This window comes from Ceratotherium simum, chromosome 19 (genome assembly GCF_057802395.1).
Source record: "Ceratotherium simum simum isolate JZ-2026a chromosome 19, ASM5780239v1, whole genome shotgun sequence".
Taxonomy (NCBI): domain Eukaryota; kingdom Metazoa; phylum Chordata; class Mammalia; order Perissodactyla; family Rhinocerotidae; genus Ceratotherium; species Ceratotherium simum.
This window is the reverse complement of record NC_141918.1, coordinates 5,344,820-5,369,509: the sequence shown is the minus strand read 5'-3', so window position 1 is coordinate 5,369,509 and position 24,690 is coordinate 5,344,820. Positions and strand designations below refer to the sequence as shown.

Below are 24,690 nucleotides of genomic sequence, written 5' to 3'. Positions count from 1 at the left end.
CCGTTTACAGAAGGCCCTGCTGGCAGGGAAGGCCGAGCTGTGGGCCTGGCAGCCTGGCTCCGGAGCCCGTCCTCTTACCCACTGAGCCCTGTGGCCTTCCGCAGACACAGTGAGCATATCGGGATTTCAGGAGATTCAGGAATTTTCCCCAGGGCATAAGCTAGGAAGGGCTAGAACCAGGAATTCTAACCCAGCCCTCTTTTACTCAGGAATTTTGCTCTTAACTGTTACACCACAATACTTCCCGTAAATGTTTATTTCTAATAACTTCAAGTACTTTTATTTAAACTGAGGTGCCCAATGAATGAAACAAGGAAGAATCAAGAGTTATGGAAATATATGAATGTTCATTTGTTTAAAATGTTGCCTTTGTTAAGATAGAGGCTGCTGCTGTTGCTTCCAGTGCCAGTCATAGAAAGTTACCCAGCAAGTCATTATTATCTGTGATCATGCCCTAAGGCTGGCCTTGGGGGCCTGGCCTCTGCTTCTGGGAGAAGCACATTATCATGAAGCCTTCTGCGTGTGTTAGTAATCAATGGACTGTAGTGTCATACACAGGATATATATGTAAACAATTTTCTCACCCAAGTATTGATACCTTTGAGTATTGAGAGTCTGAGACTTCACATTTTCTCAAATTCCACCAAGAACTGCTGGATTTACTGTGTCCAAGATATATTGTCTTCGTTAATTTGTTATATATAGAATAACAGGGATACTTCCCTATGACCAGGAACATGTAAATATGCTTGCATATTATACAATATATTGAGAGATTGTAATGTAAATATTAAGCCACTATTACTTACACATTGGATTTTGAAAATGAGCAGGTAGCTTTTGTTTTTGAAACTCATTAAATAAGAAGAAAAGCTTTATAGCTTGGAAAATCTGTTGGACCTACGACTGCATGGATTTTTATTTCAGTGCTCTGGATTACCGATTGATGAATGTTTAATTACAAAAGTTATTTTTAAAAGGTACAAAGTGGGCCGGCCTGGTGGCTTAGCGGTTAGGTGCGCGAGCTCCACTGCTGGCGGCCCGGCTTCGGATCCCGGGCGCGCACGGATACACCGCTTCTCTGGCCACGCTGAGGCCACGTCCCACATACAGCAACTAGAAGGATGTGCAGCTATGACAGACAACTATCTACTGGGGCTTTGGGGGAAAATAAATAAATAAATAAAAAACAGAGCTCTAAAAAAAAAAAATAAATAAAAGGTACAAAGTGATATTATTTTAAAATTATATCTTGATTATTTTGACCCCATACAAAGATAAATACAAAGTCTCCTCTGAGAGGTGTTGGTTTTCTTATTTCTTTTTCTTTTCTGTCTTTCTCTCATTTTTTATTTAGGTTTTTAGCTGTGGTTTTTTACAATACTGGACAGAGTTAGTTAAATTCTACTTTGTGGGAAGGGTGAGTATTAGGCAGGGTGGGAGTGTATGTGGGAAATAAATACACTGAAGACTTGAGGTGATATAAGTGTGAAACTTTAAAAGCTCCTCCTGAAGTTCCATATGTATTCCATCTAATAAATATATATTTAAACTGTATTCTTTCTGTCTACTTCTCATTGCTTTCCTTTACCTCTTCTCTTAATTACAGTTTTGTTATTCCCTCTTTTAGTGGTCACATGTAGATCACATCAGAGTCAGCAGATTAGTTTTGCAAAAATTCAAGGAACGTTATAACTGTGTTTGCCATTTTTTAGAAGTTAATTTGTATCTGGGTAAATAGAAAAAGAAAGTAAGCATCTGGCAACATCCCTGTAAAAACCCTGGTGTAAAAAAGTTGGAAGACTCGGGCCTAGTGTGGACTCGGCCACTCTTTACTGGGGAAGGTCACTTGCCTTCTTTGAACCTCTATTCTTCATCTGTAAAATGGGAATACTAAGACTGCTTCTGAGTATCTCCGTGCTGTTGAGAGGATCAGATGCAACAACAATGTGAAAGTACTTTGAAAAATGTAAAGTGCTGTAAAAAATGACAGAAATGATTTGGTGGTTTGTCTTTTAGTTTCAATAGTGAGATAAAAATACTTGTAGCTGTGTATGTGATTATTTAAAAACCCAGAATAGTAAATTTATGTGCATCTCAACATATAGTATTTTTAATAGGAAATTGTTTATTGTTATTCCAAGAGGCTCAAGAATGAGATGGAATAGGAACCTTGCATATTATGTGCTCCTTGGCTAGCTCTACAGTTTAAAACATTTCCCAAACTAGAAGCCCTTTGCTCTTCTAGCATCCCAGATCGGCACCCAGTTTTGAAATTAGGAAAGCTGACACAAACCACTTAAAGTGGTATAGTGGTTAAGAGAATGAACTCTGAGCCAGCCTACCTGGCTCTGAATCCCAGTTCTTCCACTTACCAGTAAGATTACCGCTGGGTAATCTTGGGCAAGTTACTTAACCTCTCTGACCTCAATTCCTCATTTATAAAATGGACGTGATGCTCTTTTACCAACCTCACAGGATTGTGGTAAGGATTAACTCATTTAAATCATTTGCATTGCATGTGAGTGCAATATACACGTTTATTAAGATTATGATTATTCCTCTGGGTTTCTTCTCTTGTCCTTTTCCAAGACCCCAGTACCTTGCATCTCTGTAATATACACATGACACTTCATAGTGTGATTAATAAGTATCCAGCAGCCAGGTCAGTAGGTGAGTGAGATCTCCAGGTCCATCCTCTTAGTTTTACGTAAAGAAACTCAGGCCTGGGGACGTGAGATATGAGCCAGACTGGAATGCAGGCCTCTGACCTCAGCCAGGTGCTTCCTCCATGATCCCATCCATACCAAACCACAACACGTGGACAAGGGTAACACTCATGAAAGAGGCAACTCAGACCAGAGATGTGTAAAATATTTAAAAGTGTTTATTTCATATTTATGATATACACCCATTATTGAATTATATATATTTACACTAATAAAATTTCACTGAACGTACTGGAACATGGCTTTTTCTTTTTTTTGGTGGTCTTTTATACCTGAATACAATGTGAGATATTTTCCCTAAAAGTATCTCTCAGAAAAGAGAGAGACACTGTTGACTTCAGTTCATCCAAAGTCTTTTACAGCAGAGTTCTTACCCAATTACTTTTATCTTGAACAACAAAATATTATTTTGGGAAGACATACTAGCCTGACATGACCTTAATAATAAGTGTAATTTGGGTTTATAGATGTTGGTGAAATTAATAGACACAAGCAAGGGAGGAGGTAGCAAAGAAATTTAGCATCAGTTTGATTATTAATTCTCTGCATGTGATCTGTCAATTCCAAGTATTGGATTTTTAAAGATTATTTTAAAAAGCAAGGCAGTGTTGGAGGATCTCAAACATTACACCTGCAGAAGAATGAAAAACAGCCACACAAATGTTAAAAGTAGTCCTTGTGGCTTTGAATAAAATTTTCAGTGTCTGCTTCATGTGTCATAGGAACATTTGAATTTAAGGGAACTACATGTTTTTTGAAAAACCTCATAAGAATTTCATGGACAGTGCCCCCATTTGTGGAGAGAGATTAACATTGTGTTAATCAAGTAGTTGAGCTATATGTTAATTTTAGCAGAAAAGTGATAGTTAGTATAGACACATTTCAGCCTTTCTCTGGGTAGGCTATTTGGATTTTTTGTCCTAGAATGCTTTTCCTCTGCTAACCAGCTTGCTGTTGGACAGCTTTCTTTTCTCCAGCCTTGGGTTTGTAACAGAAAATGTAAATTACTTCTAAGAGAAATTTTAAGTAATCAAAAAACAATAATTTTAAAATATTGGCCAGCAAGTTAGAGAAAAATCCCCTCAAAGTAATACATCCCCCAGGTTAAAAGAAGTGACTGTTGGTTTATCTGCAATGTTATATCTACTCCCAGCTTTTCCACATTAGCGTGGATAACCCAGGAGTTGAGACTGGACTTGTCCTATGGCTGCTGCAAATGGTTGCTTGAATTTCATACATACTCTAGGCTCTCAGCTAATTCACTTAGGTTATAAAGCAATAACCCTTGTCACTTAAAATCTTAAGTAAAACTCTGAAGAGCCTACACTTACCAGTAAAGACTTTGCACTTGATATAAGGCCCAGCACTCATTACCGAGAATCCTGAGCCCTGCTCTTTCTTCTCCTGTGTGGCTAAGAAAGATGGCACCAGGGGGTACTCGCCTTCCTCTTCCAGGCCTCCTGCCACACCTCAGTGTCTTTCTCTAAGGTGACAAATCCACATGCTAATGCCATCTAGAGCTATTCCTAGCCAGCTGTTGAAGGTCATGAGGATTTTCCTGTCTTCTCTGATACCTTCCTGAGTTTGGAGAGAGAAAAATTGGGCTCGTGTCCCCAACAGTGCCCCTCTGTACCCAAATGTACCACCATTTATTGAAAGAGAAGCTGAGCATTGGGTCATTTTTCCTGTTGATTCCTTATGGATAGTCTATAGAATAAAAATTCCAAGTTTCTTTTCTTGGCTTCCTGATAAGACCCGCTGGTCCTGTTGTAGTCCTAAGGAAAATACAGTTGTATCCCCTTCAGTCCATTTTCGTGTCCTCAGGCATCTTTGTGTAAAGAAAGAACGGCAGTGGTACAGTCAGTCAGCTGCTGCAGGAATCCATGCTCCCTCTGCCCAGCTCTCCTCCCACGCCTGCTCTGGGGGAAGAGTTCTGAATCTGCGTCTGTAGTGCTCGTGGCTTCCCGCCTTGCCCCACTCCAGTTTCTTCGTGTCGGCACAAATGAAGCAATTATGAATTATATGCCTTGAACAGAACAGGAAGAGGCAGTGTATGAACCAGATTCATAAGCCATTTGAGAAGTGCAGAAAATGCTATGTGTAAATCTAGTCATGGAATTTGTGTTAGGGCACTGTTAAACTAGGCTTAATGGATAATATTTTTATTTGGAAAAAATTTAAAGACAGAAAAACTCAGGAAATAATATACCTGTTTACCCACCACTCAGAATTCACTAATTTGAACACTTTTATCATATTTACTTCAAATCTGTTTAAAAAACAAAATGTTACAGATCACATTTGAAACACCCTCTTGGTTCCCTTCCCTTCTCAGCCTCCCTAGAGATATCCATTATCATGAATTTGGTGAGTGTCCTTCCAGTCCATGATTTTATACTCTTATGATATGTATGTCATATATAAATAAATCCATAATATTGATTTGCACGTCTTAAAACTTGTGAAAGTATAATCACACACATGTATTGTTCTGTTTCTTCTGTCACTTGATATCATAATGAATGAGAATAATTTGTTTAGGTATACTGTCATTACTAATACATTGGGACTTTTCTAATGACTTATTTTGTGGTTTCTATTTATCATGTGTTTTTCTTTGTTTTGTTGTTTTCTTCCCTGCCTTTTATTGGTAAAATTTGCTTTATTCTACTCCTCCTGAATTGTAAGTTTATAGATCCTATTTCTTTTCTGAAAATTTTTAATGACTCTCTTTAAATTTTAAGAGAGTCTGAAATTATTCTGTGTCATCCTCCAGAACAAAACCAGGACCTAGTGCTCTAACTTCTGATCTATTCACCTACTCTCATCCTTGATGGTTGTTATTGTCTAAAACTCTGCTCTCCAGTATGGCAACCAATAGCTGCATGAGATTATTATGCACTTAAAAAGAATGAACTGAATTTTTCAATTTTATTTCATTTTAATCAATTTCAGTTTAAAAACTAATATTAGATTCAGATATTAGAAAATTTTAAATATCTTTGGAACAACCCAGGTATGTGAAACTACTATACATTTTATGAACTCTTAACTACAGATCAGGTATTCCTGGTGAAAATTTAGCCTTTGAATGGAGATGTGCTGTAAGTGTAAAATACATGCCAGATTTTGAAGATTTAGTACAAAAAGTTTGTGAAATACCTTATTAATGATTTTTATATTGATTACATGTTGAAATGATAATATTTTCAATATATATTATTAAAATTAATTTCACCTTTTTTTTTTACTTTTTTAAGATGACTGTTAGAAAATCTAAAATTACATGTTGTATTTCTATAGGACAACACTGGTCTAGGATTTCTATTGAAACTTTATTAAACACACAAAAAATAGGTATTATTATCTACAGGTAATGCTTAATTAGATTACCAATATCTTTTATACTTTCTTCTCATATACTTTCCTTCCATCTAAATTCAGTTTTTTTGTTGCTGAATTTGATGCTTTACTAATAGGTCCTGTTGAAAGAAAGGCTCTGTTGGTGGTAAACTTTCTTAGTATTTGTATTCTGAAATGTCTTTATTTTGCCTTCACTCTTGAATAAAAGCTGGGTATAGAATTCTAAGTGATGGTTTTCCTCAGCTCCTTGAACATAACTCCATATTTTCTTACATTTGTAGTTGCTGGTCAGAAGTAATTCTTTGTAGATAGTCCATCTCTTAACTGATAACTTTTAAGATTCTTCTCGGACTGGCCCTGTGGCTTGGTGGTTAAGTGCGCGCGCTGCGATGCTGGTGGCCCGGGTTCGGATCCCGGGTGCGCATCGAGGCACCACTTCTCCGTTCATCCTGAGGCCGAGTCCCGCATACAGCAACTGGAAGGATGTGCAGCTACGACACACAACTATCCACTGGGGCTTTGGGGGGAAAAAATAAAATAAATAAAATCTTAAAAAAAAAAAAAAGATTCTTCTCATTTTCCTTGATGTTCTGTAGTTTTATTATAGTATGTCTCCTTGTGTTTGTTTTGTTTTATTTTGTTTTCAGTTTGTTCCCTGGTGTTAGCTTTCCATCTGGAGAGTCATGACTTCAGTTTGGGAAAATTCTCAGCCATTATGTCCTTGCCTTCCTACTAGTTTTCTCTGTTCTCTGCTTCTGAAATGTCTGTTAGGTGTATGTGGAGCCTCCCAATGAACCACCGTGTCTCCTAACCTCTCTTTTATGTTGTTCATCTCTTTATTGCTCTTTGTTGCATTCTGGGCTAATTCCTCAGCAATCTGTGACAATTCATTATTTCTTCTACTATCCCTGTTCTAGAGTTTATGTTTTGAGTTTTTTTTATCTCCATGAGCCTACTTTTATTTTCAGAATTTGTAATTTAAAAAAAAATTCAACTACCTGTTGCTTTTTGCCAAAGTTCAGGCCTTCTTGGCTGATTCTCTGTCCCCATCGGTCACCAGGTGCTCAGTGATCCACCTGTCTGCTGACTTGCCCTCAGATCAGCTCTCAGTGGTGCTCCAGACTTCCGAGGATCCCTGCTGTGCCCTCCATCTGGCCACCTGGTGTGTCCCCCTCCCCCTTGCTGGCTCTCAACTCAGTACCCATGCCACTTGGATGCTGAAGGAGCTTCAGATACGTGAATGAGACCTTTTTGTTTGACCATGGTTCTCTACCCTCTTGACCATTCTGGGTTCTAACTGGATTAGCATAAGCCTGCCCTGTCCTGAGGAGTGGGGTGAAAACCCCTCTGCCTTGGAATTCCTCGAATCCCCTCTGACTCACCTCATCCTTCTCATCAGCCCACCAGGAGGTTGAAGTACATCTGAGATCACCTACACACGCCCCCAAGCCTCGTCTCCCCCTCTTCTTTGTCTTTACGCCTTATAGTCCCTTAGGACAAAAACTTCCGGCTTCTGTTTTAATCCCTTCATACCATGCCCTCCTTCCTGTCTCCAGCCCCATGGCTGAGTGTTCGTGGTGGACGTGGTGTGTGATAAGACAGCCTGCAATGGTAGGGCTTTCTGAAATAGTAGTATACCTGTTCCACTGTACAACAAAAACAGATGACAAGGTTGCAGGGAATCTGGATGTAAGGAAATGTGCTCAACTTTAAGGCTCTGTTGAATATAATTTCAAATTTGATAATTCAGAAGATTCATTAAGATTTTGTATCTTTTATTGCATAACATCTGTATAACAATTCACAATCTATGAAATCCTCTCTCCAACATCTTGCTTGATTGTAAGCATGACCCTTTGAGTTAGATGTCATTATCATCTGTCATGCTCGGATGAAGAGACTGAGCCCCTGTGATCAAGTCCCTACCCCAGATCACATAGCTCCTAGGTGGAGAGCAAGATTCAAGCTGGTGTCCTGACCTCCATTCGTGCCACAGTGGTCCCAGGTAAAGATCAGTGGGCTTGTTCCTGACTGTAAATTTGTAACGTGCTTGTTAATAGAAAGCACTGTGGAAAGATTGCCAGAGAAACCAGCTTTGCCTAGAGTTGTAGCTCTTCACATCGAGAGTCTTAGGTTCATTCATCTGAGGGCATTAACACTTTCGGTTATACCTGCTTTTTTCATGTAGTGTCTTTCCAAGTTTCTCTTTTTCAGTAATTTGCATCCAGTACACACAGTGTTAGATCAGTGTTTAAAGAGTGATCTCTCTGTCGTATTACCTGTGACTAATCCACTGCATAGAAGAATATTGAAAATAATGTCGTTAACATAAGTTTTTTATTTTTATTTTTTTTATTTTTTTAAATTCTTCCTTCTTTTCTTTTCTTGCTGGGAAAGATTCCCTCTGAGCTAACTTCTGTTGCCAATCTTCTTCCCTTTTTTTTTCTTTTCCTTTTTCCCTCCCCAAAGCCACAGTACATACTTGTATATTATAGTTGTAGGTCCTTCTAGTTTTCCTATGTGAGTGACCACCACAGCATGGCTACTGACAGACAAGTGGTGTGGTTCTGTGCCCGGGAGCTGAACCTGGGCTGCTGAAGCGGAGCCTGCCGAACTTGAACCACTGGGCCCTCAGGGGTGGCTCAGTTTTTTATTTTTTTTAATGTCATTTAACATCAGGAATAGCTATGTGCTGCTTCTTTAAATGCCTGTCAGTTACTGGTAGAGGGTTCCAGATTGAAATCTACCAAGTGGCCTGACAGGTATGAACGAGAGCCTAGACAACAGAGGCATGAGTTTGTAGCCTTGGAAGGGGCAAAGCCAAATGGCCCACCTAGGGGTTGTCTTCATGTGCTCAGACTTCCTAGGCTGTTGCTGTCTCTGACTTGCTGACTAATGTAACAGAAGAGCTGTGAAACACACATTCCTGTGCATAAGAGTCCGGAACAGAGAAGAGAATCGCTGTTTCCCTTCATGATAGAGGAGGTTCCATGGAGGAGGGGAAAGTAGTTCGTTGATTTGGGAAACAGGAAAGAACTCCATGGACCTGGGAGGTTCTGGAGAGGAACAAATGATGGACTGTAACAGGCAGCCCTTGGGGGGAAGAGAAGGTTTACTGTGTCCTTTGCCTTGAAGAAGAGCTTTTGTCTTTCTCAAAGACTTTGTATACTTCTGACCTATGTTTTACACATTATTTTATAATCTAAGGTTTTTAATTTAGCATTATTTTATGTGGACTTTCCATGTATTCACATAGACTATTTTTAATCCCATTGCATTAATAGTTACGTAGTTTGCTTAAACATTTCCATATTATTAATTGATCATGTGGGTTGTTTCTAGTTATTCCATATTGGAAATAGTATAAATAAAACCATATTTTTACAGTTTCTTTCTTTGAGTCCTGGTTCCAAAATTGGAATTACTGGGTCATTATCTGATTAGTCCTCTGTGTTTTTTCATATTGCCAGGTTGTTCTTTGAAAATATTATGTTAATTTACAGTGTCTCCAGCCCCGCCAAGCAGTGGGTGGGTTTCATCATGATCTTTTAAGTTTTTTTCTCGTTTTATCAGATAAGGCATTACCACATAGCTGTTTTATTTTGCTAAGCCAAACATTGTGCCAGATGTTGGTTTACTATTTGTATTTTTCCCTTTTGGGAACTCCATGCATATCTTGTGTTAAATAATTTAATTTTCTAATTAGTTAATTATTTCAATCTTATTTATGGTCTTTAGCCAGTAAAAATTGGTGTGTCATATAACTCTATTTTCCCCGTTGTGTGTGGCCTGTGAAGGAGTGAGGTGTGAGCTGTCATGAGAGTGGGCAGGAGCTGCCCCAGGGGATGGATCAACATCAGGAAACACATCCCCCGGGGTGGCGGGGCGCTTGGCTGTCCTGCTGAGGCTGAGAGTGGGGTAGGGGTGCTGGAGTTGATAATGGAAAAATAGTAACCCCTGACAAATTTGTCAGGTCGTATCAAGAAATGGCCTAGAAATCAAAGCTAGGCAGGTCTGGGATGAAAGTATGCTTTGCACTTGGCTTGGGCTTTCCCAGCATCCTGTCCTCATCTTAAAGGAACAAAGTGACAGGAACGTGCAGGTGCGTCCCGGCCCCACACTGACCGCTGGGTCCCTGTTCTTTCATCGGTGGTGGACTCATCAAAGACCAGTGAAAACTGCTTAGGTAGAATGTACATCGAGAACAGGGGCTCACCGCAGTTCTTGCGTGTTCCTGGTTTAAAATTAGAGCAGTTATGCAGATAAATGCAGTGTGTGTGTGTAAAAAACGTATCCTTTTACGAACTTACTTTTTCTCTACAAAATATCTGTTGGCCTATGTAATCCAGAGAATTGAAATAGCTTTTTTTTTTAAATCTCCCTCTAATGTGTGTTTTCCAATTTAAAAACAATTCACTGAAATATTTTCTTTCTAGTCTCCAGAGAATGCAGAGGGCAAGGATGGATCCAAAGTAACTAAACAGGAGGTGAGCGTTTCTTTGACATCCTGTATTTAATGATTTAACTGGAATTTTTACTATTGTTATCACTGTCTGCATCTGAATGAATGCTATCCTAAACAAGGTAGTTGAGACTACATACCCCAGAGATAAGAGTGTGGTGGTGCAGTCTCGCTTGGCCTAGGTATATTTCAGTTGGGTATACCAGTAAGGCCTTTTCCACTTACTGTGTGTTTATATTTCTACCTGTCCTTCCTGCTGTCTGTTAGAGCGGATACTGTGAATTCCTTCTGGGCAAAGAGCGAGATAATAGGTAAATTCATCAAGGAGAACAAAGTCTGCCTTTCACAGCAAGGAAATGAAAGACTGTTGGTTTAATAAATTCTCTGCTCCAGTGAGTGAATTATAAATTACTTTTTAGGTTCTAAGTATTTGCCTAAGAGGAATCATCTCTAAAGTCAAAAACTATGGAAGGATACACAAAATGTCAAAATATTAAAATTGGGTTTTTTTAATCAGGAAAATTCTTAGGGCGGGATAATTACTTAGGCAGTAATTCAAAGAAGCTTCGTATTAAAATACAGAAACCTCGAAACACTGGGAACTTGGGAGGGTTGCTTGCATTTGACCCTCCATGGTAATATCATGAGCTTCTAGAAGGAGGTGGATGAAAAAGTAGCAAATGGGATGGTAACTGTGATGACAGCTGTTCACTTTTGCACAGGGCTTTACAGTTTGTGGAAAAACTGCAGCTCTCACCCTTGAACTTATAAACTAAAGGAGGTCATGAGAGAGACAAAAACAATATCTAGTTACAGATTCTTTGATTGGGTGATTCATATCGTGGTTAATAATTCAGAGGAATTTGTCATGATAGCAAAACCCCCTACACAGATTTGTACAAGGAAATTCATTCTGCCAAATGGAGAATCTTTAACAGGATCTATAAAGAAATAATTTAAAAGCAGAACAAACAAAAACTGCCTATAACCAAGTCCCCACCATCCATTTACCCAGCATTCAGTGTTCAGCAGTTTGGGAGATGAGGTCTGTGATCCAGAATCAAGTCACTAAACAAATGCTAGAACCAACTAAAAAATGATAAATGCTTGAATTTTCTTGAAAATGGCAAAATATAATTTGTCGGACAGTTGGCTAAGTATAACGAACCTTAATGTTTTTAGATTTGGGCATGAAACGCATTTGAGTTTCTCCATAGGGACTGCTATTTAAATTGATCGGTCACTCAGAAAACCTACAAACCATTGCACACAGTAGATCTTGGATAGTGAAAAGTCTTTCCAGTCCTTCTACACTGAAAGCAATCCAGCTAGTTAGAATATATGTAAAAGATTTTTGCTTATACAGCTGTCTTATACATATTATTTTGGCCTCAATGTTTTTATTACTTCTATTTTTCATATTGTTATTTTTAATATTTTGTATTATTGCTAACAAAAATCTTTCCTAGACCAGACTCTACCTGTCATTTAAGCCAAGACCAGGTTAAAACTCATAATATGTCTTCAGGACATCAACACAATTGTTTGAAGAGTAAAAAGGTCATTCAATTAGCTGGTGGTTTAGGATAAGAACTATCAGATAGCATATTGATTGATGTTTTTCCCCACTGAATTGACTGAATCTTCTAGTTGTGTCATTGAGGATGCACAGACTTGACTATAGTGAAAAGATATCAGTTACAAAGGGGGATCCTCTTTTGAAAATCCTCTCCCACTGTCAGGATATATGAAGGGCTTGGTGTAGAGTAGAGTACTTGGACAATAAATGGCCCAAAAAATATATGACAATTACTACACTCGGCAGTTTGCAAAGCCCTTTCACGTCCATTATCTTATCTGATCCTTACGATAACCCTAACATGAGGGCAGAGCAGATTCATTCCACAGCAGCAATAATGTGTTGAGCACCTGTACTCCGCCAGCACTGTTCTACCCTCTGCAGATGCCACAGTGAACAAAAGAAGCAACAATCTCTGCCTTCATGGAGCTCCCATTTTAGTGAGGGGAGAGAGAGAGAGTAAAATAAAATAACTGGATATTTGCTGTGAAGAAAAATAAAGCAAGGAAAGGGAATAGTGAATGTCAGAGAAGTGCTATTTTTGATAACAAATAGGCATATGCTAACAAGGTTCTCAGAAAAATGTATGATTTTCCCCAGGTGTCGTAACTTGTTAGTTGCAGAATCAGGAAAGATATCTGAGTCTCCTAATTCAAAATCCTCTGTGCTCGTGCCCCTTTTGTGGTAATCATAAAAATCTGATTATCCAGTGCTTTTTCTCTGTCTTCTCCATTCCCCAGCCAAGGCTCTGATGTGTATCTTTCCCTACTTCCCAGTTTTGCGAAGCAGCTACTTTCTATTTAGCTCCTTGTTTGTTTGGGGGAATTAAAGGAAACTTGACTTTTGGGTTTGCTTGGAAGTACATGGTTAGGCTTACGAGCAACAAGAAATCTCATAACAATAGAAATACTTCCAAATTCCGATGGAGTGGCCACGTGTGTCGAGCATGTTCAGCAAAGTCCAGTGGTTTTGCTTGGATCTCACTATCCCAGTGAACTTGGTCCTGGCAAGATTAGACTCCATGTCTCATTTGCAACCAGGACATTAAAGTAAAAGACTACATGTCTTTCAGAGTCGCCTTCACCAGAATTTTCTCCAGCCCAGAGGGTGATCAGTTAATCAATAAATGCTTACTGAACAATTCCTTTGTGCCCAGCAGTATAAACCACTGGGACAAACCCTCACATTAGTTGTTTCTGTAACTCTCCTGGTTACTTGTCATTCTAAAAGCCTTCCTTCCTTTCTTCCCTGAGAATCACTCTTTTGACCACTTTTGCTGAAGATTCACACATAATCAACAAATGGAGAAAAATTCTTGTCTTTTTTTCATAGTAATCCTACCCAACAGCCTGAGTCCCAAATGAACACTTCAAATTCTAGTGTTTGAAAGAGGAAAAATAGCAGTCTAGTCTATTTTATGTCCAATAAATAGAGTTCAATCATTTATAGATTTAAAGGCTGTGGAAGCTGATGGAACTTTCCAGGAAGGTGTACACACCTGCATGCATAACCACTCTGCTGACTGAGTGAAAGATTCGTGTCCACTGTTTGCAGTAAAAAAGAAACTCTTACGATGGTTACTGGAAAGGAAAGTATAAGAAAAGTCTTTTTTTTTGTATGGCATAGAAAGAAGAGCTGGTAAATTTTAGGCAGGAAGTCATAAAATGATTTTACAGTAAAAGAGGGATGTGCTTTTTAGAGATTGGTTGGTTTAGACAGCCTAGGGAGGCAAACTTTGCTTTTGCCTTAATTTCTTAGGCTTTCTATTTTGAACCTCTTGTACTGGACCTGAATTATCAAAAGGTAGTGAGTTTTCTGGATCACAACTTGTTCAGGCCCTGCAGGGCGGTGCGTGGTTGGAATGTCTCTGGAAATCCTGACGGGCCGTCTGACATCACTGCCTCGTTAGTGTGTTTGGGTGTTTATATGGAAAGGAGACGAGCAAAAACTTTGGAGTTGAGGAATTTTTCACGTTTTGGCCTCACTTCAATGAGGGCCCCTGCTAGGCATTGGAGCTCCAGGAATGCAGGAGAAAGATGTACCCCTGTGCAGTAGGGGTACAGACATGGGACAGATGAGGTGAGCAGTGAGGTGAGGCCAGCGTGGTATGCATAAATTACCCCAAGTGGAGAGGGATTCAGGAAGGTCCGTCACCCCTCTTTAGCATGGAGGCTGCCGCTCCTCCTTTTGGGGGCCACCTTGCTGAGCAGTCTTCTGCTGACTGCGCTTTACTTGTGAGATGGTGTGGATAGTTCTTGAGGCCACACGGAAGCTTCCAGGTTGAGCTCTATGTGATAATCGACAGTGCTCCTTTGCTTCTCCACACTTGGAAAGCGTGTTGAAGAAGCACAAGTTACCTACTTGCTGCCTGGTTTAGTTGATAATGTTGCCTTTTCTTCAGTGATACCCACTCATGCAATTGAAAAGCCATCACAGGATTTGGGTTCTGCTTCCCCGTGACTCGTGAGAGCGTTGTCGTGAATGTACCGTGATAATTCTGGCAGAGGCTGCAGTGTTTCTTGCGGAGCATCTGATACAGGTGCTCCCCCAAAACTGTGTGCCAAGCTGTACATCCCCTTATCTGGTGCAGCGAATATATCACAGCCTCCACTTAACCTGCGCAGTCCTCTAGTCTCAGCACATACTGCTACCTGGCCTTCAGTCCAGCTCTGATCTTTCCTCGAGTCCCCAGAGTTAAAATTATTCGTGGAGACTCTGGCCCTTTATTTGCTTCCGTAGTTTAAAGAAAGATAAGTTTAGCTTCCTCTGGCTGTTTTCAGCAAGAAAGTTCTTAGATGTGGAGATGGCAAGAAATATTTCTTCCAGTTTGGCCTGACCCACTGACCTAGACTTACCTAAGCATGGCTTCAAGAATCTCCTGATTCTTTGCAACCATGGCACGGGCTCCTACTGACTGTTTTTGCTGACTCCCTTAAAAAATTATTTAAAACATTTATGCTATTGTAATGAGACAGTTGCATAAGGCAGCAAGAATTAGGGAAAAGCTTGAGTTCATTTATTCAGCAAGTATTCCTGAGTATCTGCTATATGTTAGGTGGTACACTATTCTGCTAAAGAAAGAACAGTGAATTAAAGGGATGAAAAGTGTAGAATATTTACTTCTGGAACACTTCTAAAGAAACGAGTTGTACTTTTAGAAGGTGAAATCCCTTGGGAAGCCATCTTTTGCTGATGGTAAGTAGAATATCAATTCTGTATGCTTATTCCTGAAATGCCTAGAACAGTTCTGATATTTTAAGTTCTCTTTGCAGTCTCATTTGCTGTTAACTTGCACCATCCTTGAAGAAGAAAAGATGTCCTGAAAAATATCACTTTCAACACAGTTTCTCTAAATTCTTTAAACTTCCAAATTAAAAGATTAGTGAACTTTTTACTCTATTTAAATTTTTAAACCTATGTGTTTGGTAGATAAATAAATATGTTTATTTTGTTACAGGTAAAAGTAAGTCTTTCTTGTTAACTGCCTAAGATCTGTAGTCATTTTCTTTCTAACACAGTAACAAGGTGGGGAACTCCTGCTGTTTGGTTTCTACACAATTATGTCTCTTTTGTATTAATGTATAAGCCTTAGTTCCATTTGTAAGGAACAAGAGCAGACTGGAGCTAGACCTTCAACAGCACCCAATGTTCTTGCTGTCAGTTTCAGCACAAAAGTAGATTATGGTTTGGGTCAGAGCCTAAACTCATTTTCTTTCCTTTTCTTACCTGCCGCGCCCTTACCTGGGAGAGGCCGTTTCTTTGAGCAGTGTGCCCTGGCCTCTTTAGAAACCCTTCCTCTTGAGCGTTAGGGTGCCCAGGGCATGTGGGGTGTATTTCACGGTGCTCACCTGGAGAGGGTGACTGCAGTCATACATTATATTCTTTCAACAAAGTAAGATGTTAAGGATGAATTTTTTAAAATCTACTTGGTTGTGTATAATCACCAAAAAAATATTTTCCGTTTTCTTTTGTAGCCCACCAGACGGTCCGCCAGGTTGTCCGCGGTGAGTATTTCAGACCCCCTTGGTGTTAGTTCTGAGGAGTACATGTTCCCTCTGTCCAGAGCTCAGCAACAGAAGGAAGATGAAGGTGGTAATGCCCTTGAGTTTTTGTATTTCCTTTTTGAAAATTACCTGGGTCACAATTTCTAGCAAATTTGACCAGTGTTGCCAAGCCGTTCTGTTGATCAGATGTATCGGTGAAAGACACTGGCCAGCCCATGACCAGGAATGTAAAGTCCGGGGAGTGCTTTGATGTTGCTAGATCTCTGAGTAAAAGAAGTGCTTTAAGCAGAGTCCTCGCCTTCCGATTCCACATATGGTGTGCTCAAGGGGACAAGGATCCTGATCCTCTGTGTGCGACTCCTACTTTAGTCAGAAGGTTTGGAAAGTTGTCTGAGTCATATACTTCAGCCTCATTTCAGAACTAGAGAATCTTTGAAAAATTAATGATTCCACTTTGCGCTTGGAGTCTCCCTCTGTGGGCCAGGCCCAGGGAAGAGCAGGGTTGGATCGTGAAGCTGGGTGAGCAGGGCTGTGCTGGCCCTCAGGGAAGTCTGGACTTCATCCTCAGCCAGCACCTGGGCCTGGCACAGGGCAGGGAATCAAAGCAGAAGTGGGTGTTAGGACCACTCACAGGTTCAGAAGTGTAGCTGCGTTTTGGGTTGGGTGAGCCAGTGTTTCACAGAGTCCTAGCCTAAGGAAGCGACACCAGAGTCACCCAGAAGATTAAGAGCTGGAAGGAGCGGCTGCGTGTGTACACAGTTAATCCAGATTCTGCTGAAACCCCTCGCAGGTGGTGTGCTTGTCCAGTAGTAGATTTCACCATGGTTCAGAAGTTATGTTTTAACTCTTTTTGGATTTAATTATAGATTATACTGAAAGCCATTGTATTCCACGGATCTCTAGCCTGTTAAGGCAGTAGACCTTGTAAGTCAAAAACCAAAATTTAAAACAAGGCTTTTCCTGAGCACCAGGAGCCAGCAATGTGAGCACCTTCCACTGAACTCGTTGCTGGTGGTGCAGACGCAGAGCCTCCCGAGAGGCCAGTGGATTACAGATTGCAAAACCTCGTCATTTCCTGTGCCATCAAGACACTTGAATGCTGAGTCGGGGGGGAAGTGTCTGTTTTACAGAAAATAATATACAAGGAAATTATTTGCTATAAACTGGAAAAAAAGTATATGGTAATACAATATATCAAAGCCCAAAATAACAAAATTTTTAAAATCCTAAAAATTTAGGAGCTATGCAAGCTCCTGTTTGGGGGAGCAGACTATAGATTTAAGGTGATAAGATTAATAAAAACATTCCTAACTTTTCAGGCTCAATTTTCTTTTTTTATTTAAAGGTCATATCTAACAACCAATCTTCCAGAATTGAACTGTCTACAATTTCACTTTATGCCCTTAATGAAAAGGGCTAGATTCCATATGAAGCTGAACTGCCTAGAGGCATTAGGGAGGAACATGTATTTTTCTCCTCAGGGGGAGACCCTGGATAGTGTTTTCTATTTAAAAACCATTCTTCCTAGTGCCGGGAGAGATGTACACTTATTTTTTTCTAGCTCAATGAGGGGAATATTTGCCTTAAAATATCTATAGAAAACCTGTGGTTTAAACTGGTTATCTTCTCCAGTGTCCTCCTCTGGCACCTGGGGTCACCCGCCAGGGAAGCTGACCAGGGCCACAGGGCAGGTGGGCATTGCTCATGGGAACGGGGAGGAGAACCACATGAGGCAAGAAAAGAATAGTTGCCTAGTGGATTCTTTGGCTAATAAAATCTGTGAAAAGTGTTCAATTTTGGGAGCTAACCGTGGACATTTTGTCATTATAATGCTGTTCTGAATAAAAAGCTCTAGGGACAAATGAGCCCAGTGTCTGGGTGGGCGATAGATTCTTCTCACCTTGGGCTGGCATTTGAGGATGAAAGTCGGAAGAAGCTTGGCTTCAGAACTTGACGTGCACATCAGAGGTGGAAGGATTTGGATGATTTTGAAATCCTTCACAGGCCACCGTCTTCCTTACCAGCTGGGCTTTGCCTGTGATTGTGCTGTGATTTCTAGACTGTTGGGGAGGCCAGTGTGATCGAATTCATTGAGTCATTTGGCCGAGGGCCTGAGTCATTCCTCTTGCTGCTGTGCTGTGATGAAAGGCAGTACAGAGACATTGGAGATAGAAGCTTCAGCCTGTTCCCAGAGAGCTCTTCTGGACCAGGGAATAATGAGTTGACTTTTAAACTTCACCTGCCGTTCACTTGAGAACCCAGGATGAAAATAGTTATGAAATGCAGGCTTCTTTATGCTGTTACTTGGTGCTGAAAATAGGACGAAATATTTTTTAAATGACAAAATCATAGTCAAAATGGACTGTTGTCTTTTGCAGTCTTTCTGTTCCTTTTGGTGCTGGAGGATTGTCTTTTTCAGTACGTGTATAATTTAATTTATCTTTTCAGAAACCTGCTCCACCAAAACCTGAGCCTAAACCAAGAAAAACATCTGCTAAGGTAAGAGGTGCTCCCTCCCCCACTTTGGCTTTTTAAACAATGAATAAATTATAATTCCATATCCAAAAGTCATCCGAGGAAAGATCCCATTTAGTGATTCAGGCTAAACGTGCTGACTAGAAAACTGTGACCCCTGCTACAGGCTTTCTCCACACACAGAAGGCACAGTTGTATGCTTTACCAGGAATGTGTTTTCCGTCTGGTCAGGAAAGCAACGGAGGTCAGAGCATGTTGCTCTGAGAAGCCTCACGTCCAGGGGGGCTTGGTGACGGCCTCGTGGACATGCTGTTCGCACGGCGCTCAGAGGGGTGAGCCTGGCTTGGGCAACACGGCTGCCCACAGCTCGAGGAGTGGGTAGGGCCTTCTGACTCCATATAACTGGTCTTAGTGGGCCAGTCTGATGACTAGTAATAATCGTATAATAGTACTAGCAGACATTTATATGGCCTTTATACTATGCCAGACCCTGTTCTGATTGTTTTCTCCTATAACCCTCACGTCAGTCCTTCCAAGGTAGATAGAGACATCCTGTTTTGCAGATGAGGAAACCGAAGCACAGAATTATTAAGAAACTTACCCCAAATGGCTTATCTTTACTCTTCCCTTCAGAACATTGTCCCTTGTTGTGAATTGCTTGAAACTGTGTGTCTTGTGGCATGAGTAGGTGATTCTGAAGCAGAACTCACTTCTGTGGCTTGTTCTTAAAGTTAGGAACTTTTCACCCTCTGGTCCTTCATTTTCAAGCACTTTCTCAGCTTTCCAGTCACCCAAGCCCCGCGCCCCCGTGTGAGGTGCTTCACTTGCTGGCTTCTTCCCCGCGAATGCTTGTCCCCAGTGACCCCGCGGCTGCCGGTCTCTCCACGGCAGAAGCGCTGCTCGCTCCAGCCAGAGGGGAGGCCCCCCAAACACGTGCAGGAGGGGACTCCGAGGGTCTTCCCGGAAGCAGCCTGTTAAATCCGCACAAGACTCACTGTAACTCACTTGAAGCCCAGCAGAACTGGGTTCCCATCTCCCCGTAAAAGCCACCGTAGTAGCCATGGTCGTGCTGCACCTTGTGTCTGGGTGGAGGCAGGCTCCTTTCAGCCAACATCACACCGTGTCTAACATGCTCTGTTTGCCTGTGCTTTGGTCCTCTGTTAGAAAGAACCTGGGACAAAGATTAACAAAGGTGCTAAAGGGAAGAAGGAGGAAAAGCAGGAAGCTGGAAAGGAAGGTACTGCACCATCTGAAAATGGTGAAACTAAAGCTGAAGAGGTACTTGCTGTCAGCACCTGCCACTGACTGAATCAGTGTCTTAAAAGAAATTGCTCGATCCTTCAGCCGGTGATGGCGCGTTCATAATGTCTCTCTTTATCGCCCGTAATGTTATTGCAGATCCACATCTCTCGCTCAACTGTTAATGTCTCAGCCTCCAGAGGTACCCCACCCAGCACACTGTCAGTAAAGGGGCAGATCGAAACAGTGAGAGTTAAGGGTACAGTAGACAATCCTGCATGTTTGCAGTGACTAGAATCAGATAGTGGTGTGGTGTTCTTTATGTGAACAGTGGGAGCCTGCAGGCAAAGCTTCTGTGGTCGTTTGGACAGCAGAAAGCAACAAATGCAGTGAAGTGTTCGCGTAATATATTCCTGCCTTCTCCATTTTACACCCAGAGGTGAAATAGGTTTTGCAGTAGAGCTGCTAAAAAACAGATGTTCAGAAGTGTGTGTGTTGGTGGGGTGGACTTTTCTTTGGCTTCTAGTAGTTTTAATAGTAACTGTACCTTTTTTTTTCCTTTCTTTTTCACAGGCACAGAAAACTGAATCTGTAGATAACGAGGGAGAATGAATTGTCATGAAAATTGGGGTTGACTTTGTGTACCTCTTGGGACAACTTTTAAAAGCTATTTTTACGAAGTATTTTGTAAATGCTAATTTTTTAGGACTCTACTAGTTGGCATACAAAAATATATAAGGATGGACATTTTACCTTCTCATAGTCATGCTTTTTGGAAATTTCCATCATCCTCAAGTAAAATAAATATCAATTTAATATTGGAAGCTGTGTGTAAAATTGATTCAGCATTCCATGCAGTTGGTTTAAGAATTTAGTCCTGTGCATACTGTGGTGTTTTTACTGTGCAATTTGAATTTTTCACGCGGTTTTTCTAGAGCAATAATCAGTGGTGCTTTTGTACCTAGGTTTTATGTGGTTTTAATGAAACATGGATAGTTGTGGCCACCTGCTGACTATTTGTGGTTTAAAATAAAAGGTTTTCTTGCCTGCAAAATACCTGCCTCTTATTAGTATCTTCACTGAATTTAGTCAGTGTTTCATTTTATTGTTGCAGAAGATGTAAGGAATTTCTACAGTCTGTGCCGTGATGGTATCTCTAATAAGTCAGATAGGATTGCTTCTTAATTGTCTGGCCTTTTAAAATGTTATTATTTTAATAAAATCACCTGTGAGTGCCAGTATAGAAGAATTACATCTAATATACTTTATACAAAAAGTGGCCAGCAGTGATTAACTTATAATAAAACTTAATAAAACACTACTTTTTTTGAAGTCTTTATAAATAGGATAGCATTCCATGAAACCAGAGCTAGTGAAAAACCCTAAACTAGGGCTCATCCTTGAAAATAATACTAAATCACGTTTGCACTAAAATCCTTTCCCATTCATGGAGGACTTCACAGCTTTGAAAGCTCTTTACTCATGACCACGTTTCAGCCTCGTGTCCACCTAGGAAAGGAGTTGGCATGGGTATTATTAAAGCTCCTTTCTAGGCTAAGAAATAGGGACATGGAGAGTATGTTGCTTACTTCAGACCCACAGGAAGGAGAAAAACCAGGATTTGAACCTGGTCTTTGGAATTTTAAACATGGTATCTGTTTTAGTCAGTTCAGGCTGCTATAACAAAATACCACACTCAGTGGCTTATAAACAACAGAAATTTACTTCTCACATCTCTGGCGGCTGGAAGTGCGAGGTCAGGTGCCACTGTGGTTGGGTGAGGGCCCTCTTCAGGTTGCAGGCTTCTGGTTGTATCCTCACATGGTGAAGGGGCTAAGGAGCTCTCCGAGGCCTCTTTCATAAGAGCACTGATCGCACTCGTGAGGGCTCCACCCTCACGACTTAAGCACTTCCCAAAGGCCCCGTTCCCTAATACCATCATCTTTTGGGGGGTAGGATTTCAACATATGAACCTTGGGGGCCGCAAGCGTTCAGCCCATAGCACTGTTTTTCTGTTTCTGGAAGGACGTAGCAGTGCCAGAAACTGAGGAGCTATTTCATAAATGTGGTTTTTTTTGTTTGCGTTCCTGTGAAGTTTGGTAACTGCATGAGCGCCCCAGGAAAGCTGAATTCTGGGAATTCCTCTTACACGAAGACTTGAATCTTTTAAGATGGAGAACAGTGCCTGCGCTGCTCAGGGACTCTTGCACAAAGGCTGTTGTTCCTCAGGGTCTTCGCCTGTATCCTGGAGCTCAGAACTGAGTGCACCTGTGTGATTGTCCCAAGTCTGTCATTAATCTACTGCAGATACCAACCATATTGTGTACAGAATAATCTTCATAGTTTCCTTGGCTTCTGATTATGAAATGTACCGTAGTTCATGTTGTACATGCTGAAAACCACTTTTACCCCACTGAAAAATAGCTGGTATCCTGTGAACACTTCACAAAAATATTTTCAGTGTGCAGTTCGTACACAGTTGAAGTACATTGCTGGCTAGCTTCCAATTCAGAAATGGAGTATAAACTCCATAGGTTTACTTTTTTAAAAATTACCCAAGTGCTACAGGTGATTTTTTTTTTAAATATCAGACATTACAATAATATACAAAGCAAAGAGTCAAAGTCCTCCTTTCCCCCATTCCTATGTCCCAGAGGTAATCACTGCACACCATTTTCTCTATGACTGTGTATGTGTATATATATGCACATACACACACACACATATGCACATATAATTTCCAAGAAGGGAATCATACTAGACATTCTGTTTTCAATTTATTCAACTAATAAATTGTAGTTGAAGATAAAGATTATTTGTAATGTTGCAATGCTACCAATGATTCTGCAGTAAACATTCTTGTACACAAAGCTTTGCCTACTTATATATTTCTACTCAACTAAATAATTTCCTAGAAGTTGAATGTCTAAATCAAAGGGAATATATATTTGACGTTTTGGCTATTGCCAAACAAGTTGTACCATCCACTTCCATCAACAGCATATAAATGCCATCTCTTCTTAACTTTGCCAGTGCTTTTATTTTGGTCAGTCTAATAAATGAAAAATAATGTCTCACTTTTAATTTTAAATTTATTTTATTGCTAGTAAAATTGAGCTTTTCATATATTTAATGATTGTTTGAATTTCTTCTGTGAATTATGACTTCTTTCTGTTTTTCTATTGGGGAGTCAGTGTGTTTTCAGTTATTATTTACAATGACCATTGATGCCATTACTTTTATTTCAAACACATGAAGATCAGGGATTCTGTAAGCCATTGGTATAGGTAGGTTAAAGTTGTTGAATATTATCATTGCCATATTGAAAAAGTGAGAGAATGCTGTAGAGCAGACAGCTACCAAAATAGCCCCGGAGCCCCCAGTTGGTTCCCCAGAACTTGAAGACCTGATGGATACACTGCTTGCAAACACATGGAAGGTTTGGAAATACCCATTACTGCCACATTGGTTACCCTTTTGGTGAATTTATACATGTTAGAAGAAGGGCCCCCTTCTCCAAAACGTGTGTCTGCTAATCTGCTGGAAAATCATAAGAACCCTGTGTATCTACGAGGACTTTGAGTCAAATGGTGCCCCCTGTAGTCATGAGGAGTAGTCCTTAAATTCTCCCTGGAGGCTGCCCCATGGATTATGGTGGTATAAGAGTGGGTTTTGAGAGAGAAAACGGCCCAGAAATTCCCTTTTTTTTTTGGTGAGGAAGACTGGCCCTGAGCTAACATCTGGTGCCAGTCCTCCTCTTTTTGTTGAGGAAGATTGGCCCTGAGCCAAAATCGGTGCCCATCTTCCTCCATTTTGTACATGAGACACTGCCACAGCATGGCTTGATAAGCGGTGCATTGGTTGGCACCAGGGATCCAAACCTATGAACCCCGGGCCGCCAAAGTGGAGCCTGTGAGCTTAACCACTACGCCACCAGGCAGCCCAAGAAATTCCCATTTTTAAGTTCTGTGAAAAGATAATCTGAACCAAAAGTCAAGATCCATTGGTCCAATAATAGGTGAACTGTCCTATAAAATCTTGAATGTAGATTTGCATAATTAAGGAGTTTGAAACAAGGTTATGAAACGAAACTTTTTTTCCTGTTCCCAGATTTTCAGGGACTTCACTCTTGGCTGGAGGTACAAGTGCTGTCTCTTAGGTTGCCAATCCTAGCAGGCACAGGGAAGTCATCACGTGCTTTTAGCTGTCCCATACCCTAACGTCTCTCTTCTTCGAGTGCTTTTGTCTTAATCATGAGTTCCACACTTTTATTATTTTCTGCTTAACATTTTATTCAGAACGTTGATTTAAAATCTCTTATAATAATTATAATGATTAAGATAATAATAGTAAATGGCCACAATTTATTTAATACCCTGTATCAGCACTTACATAAATTAATTTGGGAGAAAATTTGTAAACTCTTTATTTTAATATAATGTTCCCATCCCCTAGTAAAAATAAGCCCAATTTTCCAATGCCAGGTAGAGGTTCAGCCTCATTTACAACTGCAAAGGGAACATTGTGATTACAGTTGTCCCTCAGTATCCTCGGGGAATTGGTTCCAGGACCCCCAACAGGTACCAAATCTGTGGGTGCTCAAGTCCCTTATGTAAAATGGCATGGTATTTGCATATAACCTACACACATCCTCGCATAAACATCTCTAGATTACTTACAATACCTAATACAATGTAAATGCTATGTAAATAGTTGTTATACTGTATTGTGTAGGGAATAATGACCCCTCAGAAAAGTCTGTACATGTTCACTACAGATGCAACCATGGTAAGCCTTTCTGTCCTTGGTTGGTTGAATCCATGGATGCAGAACCACCGA

General features: G+C 40.4%; 1 protein-coding gene across 5 annotated transcripts in view; it reads left to right on the top strand.

The window, feature by feature from the left end:
* HMGN3 (high mobility group nucleosomal binding domain 3) overlaps window positions 1-20,905 on the top strand; it is a 29,440-nt gene extending 8,535 nt beyond the window's left edge. The window contains exons 2-7 of one of the 5 annotated variants that reach the window (XM_014781077.2): window positions 10,529-10,579; window positions 16,108-16,137; window positions 18,586-18,636; window positions 19,777-19,890; window positions 20,011-20,110; window positions 20,425-20,905. In XM_014781077.2, coding sequence (XP_014636563.1) covers window positions 10,529-10,579; window positions 16,108-16,137; window positions 18,586-18,636; window positions 19,777-19,890; window positions 20,011-20,110; window positions 20,425-20,438 — 360 coding nt within the window. In that variant the 3' untranslated portion in view covers window positions 20,439-20,905. The other 4 variants (XM_014781078.2, XM_087443800.1, XM_004422053.3 and 1 more) reach the window with 4 other exon arrangements.
* Window positions 20,906-24,690: the final 3,785 nt, after the last annotated feature.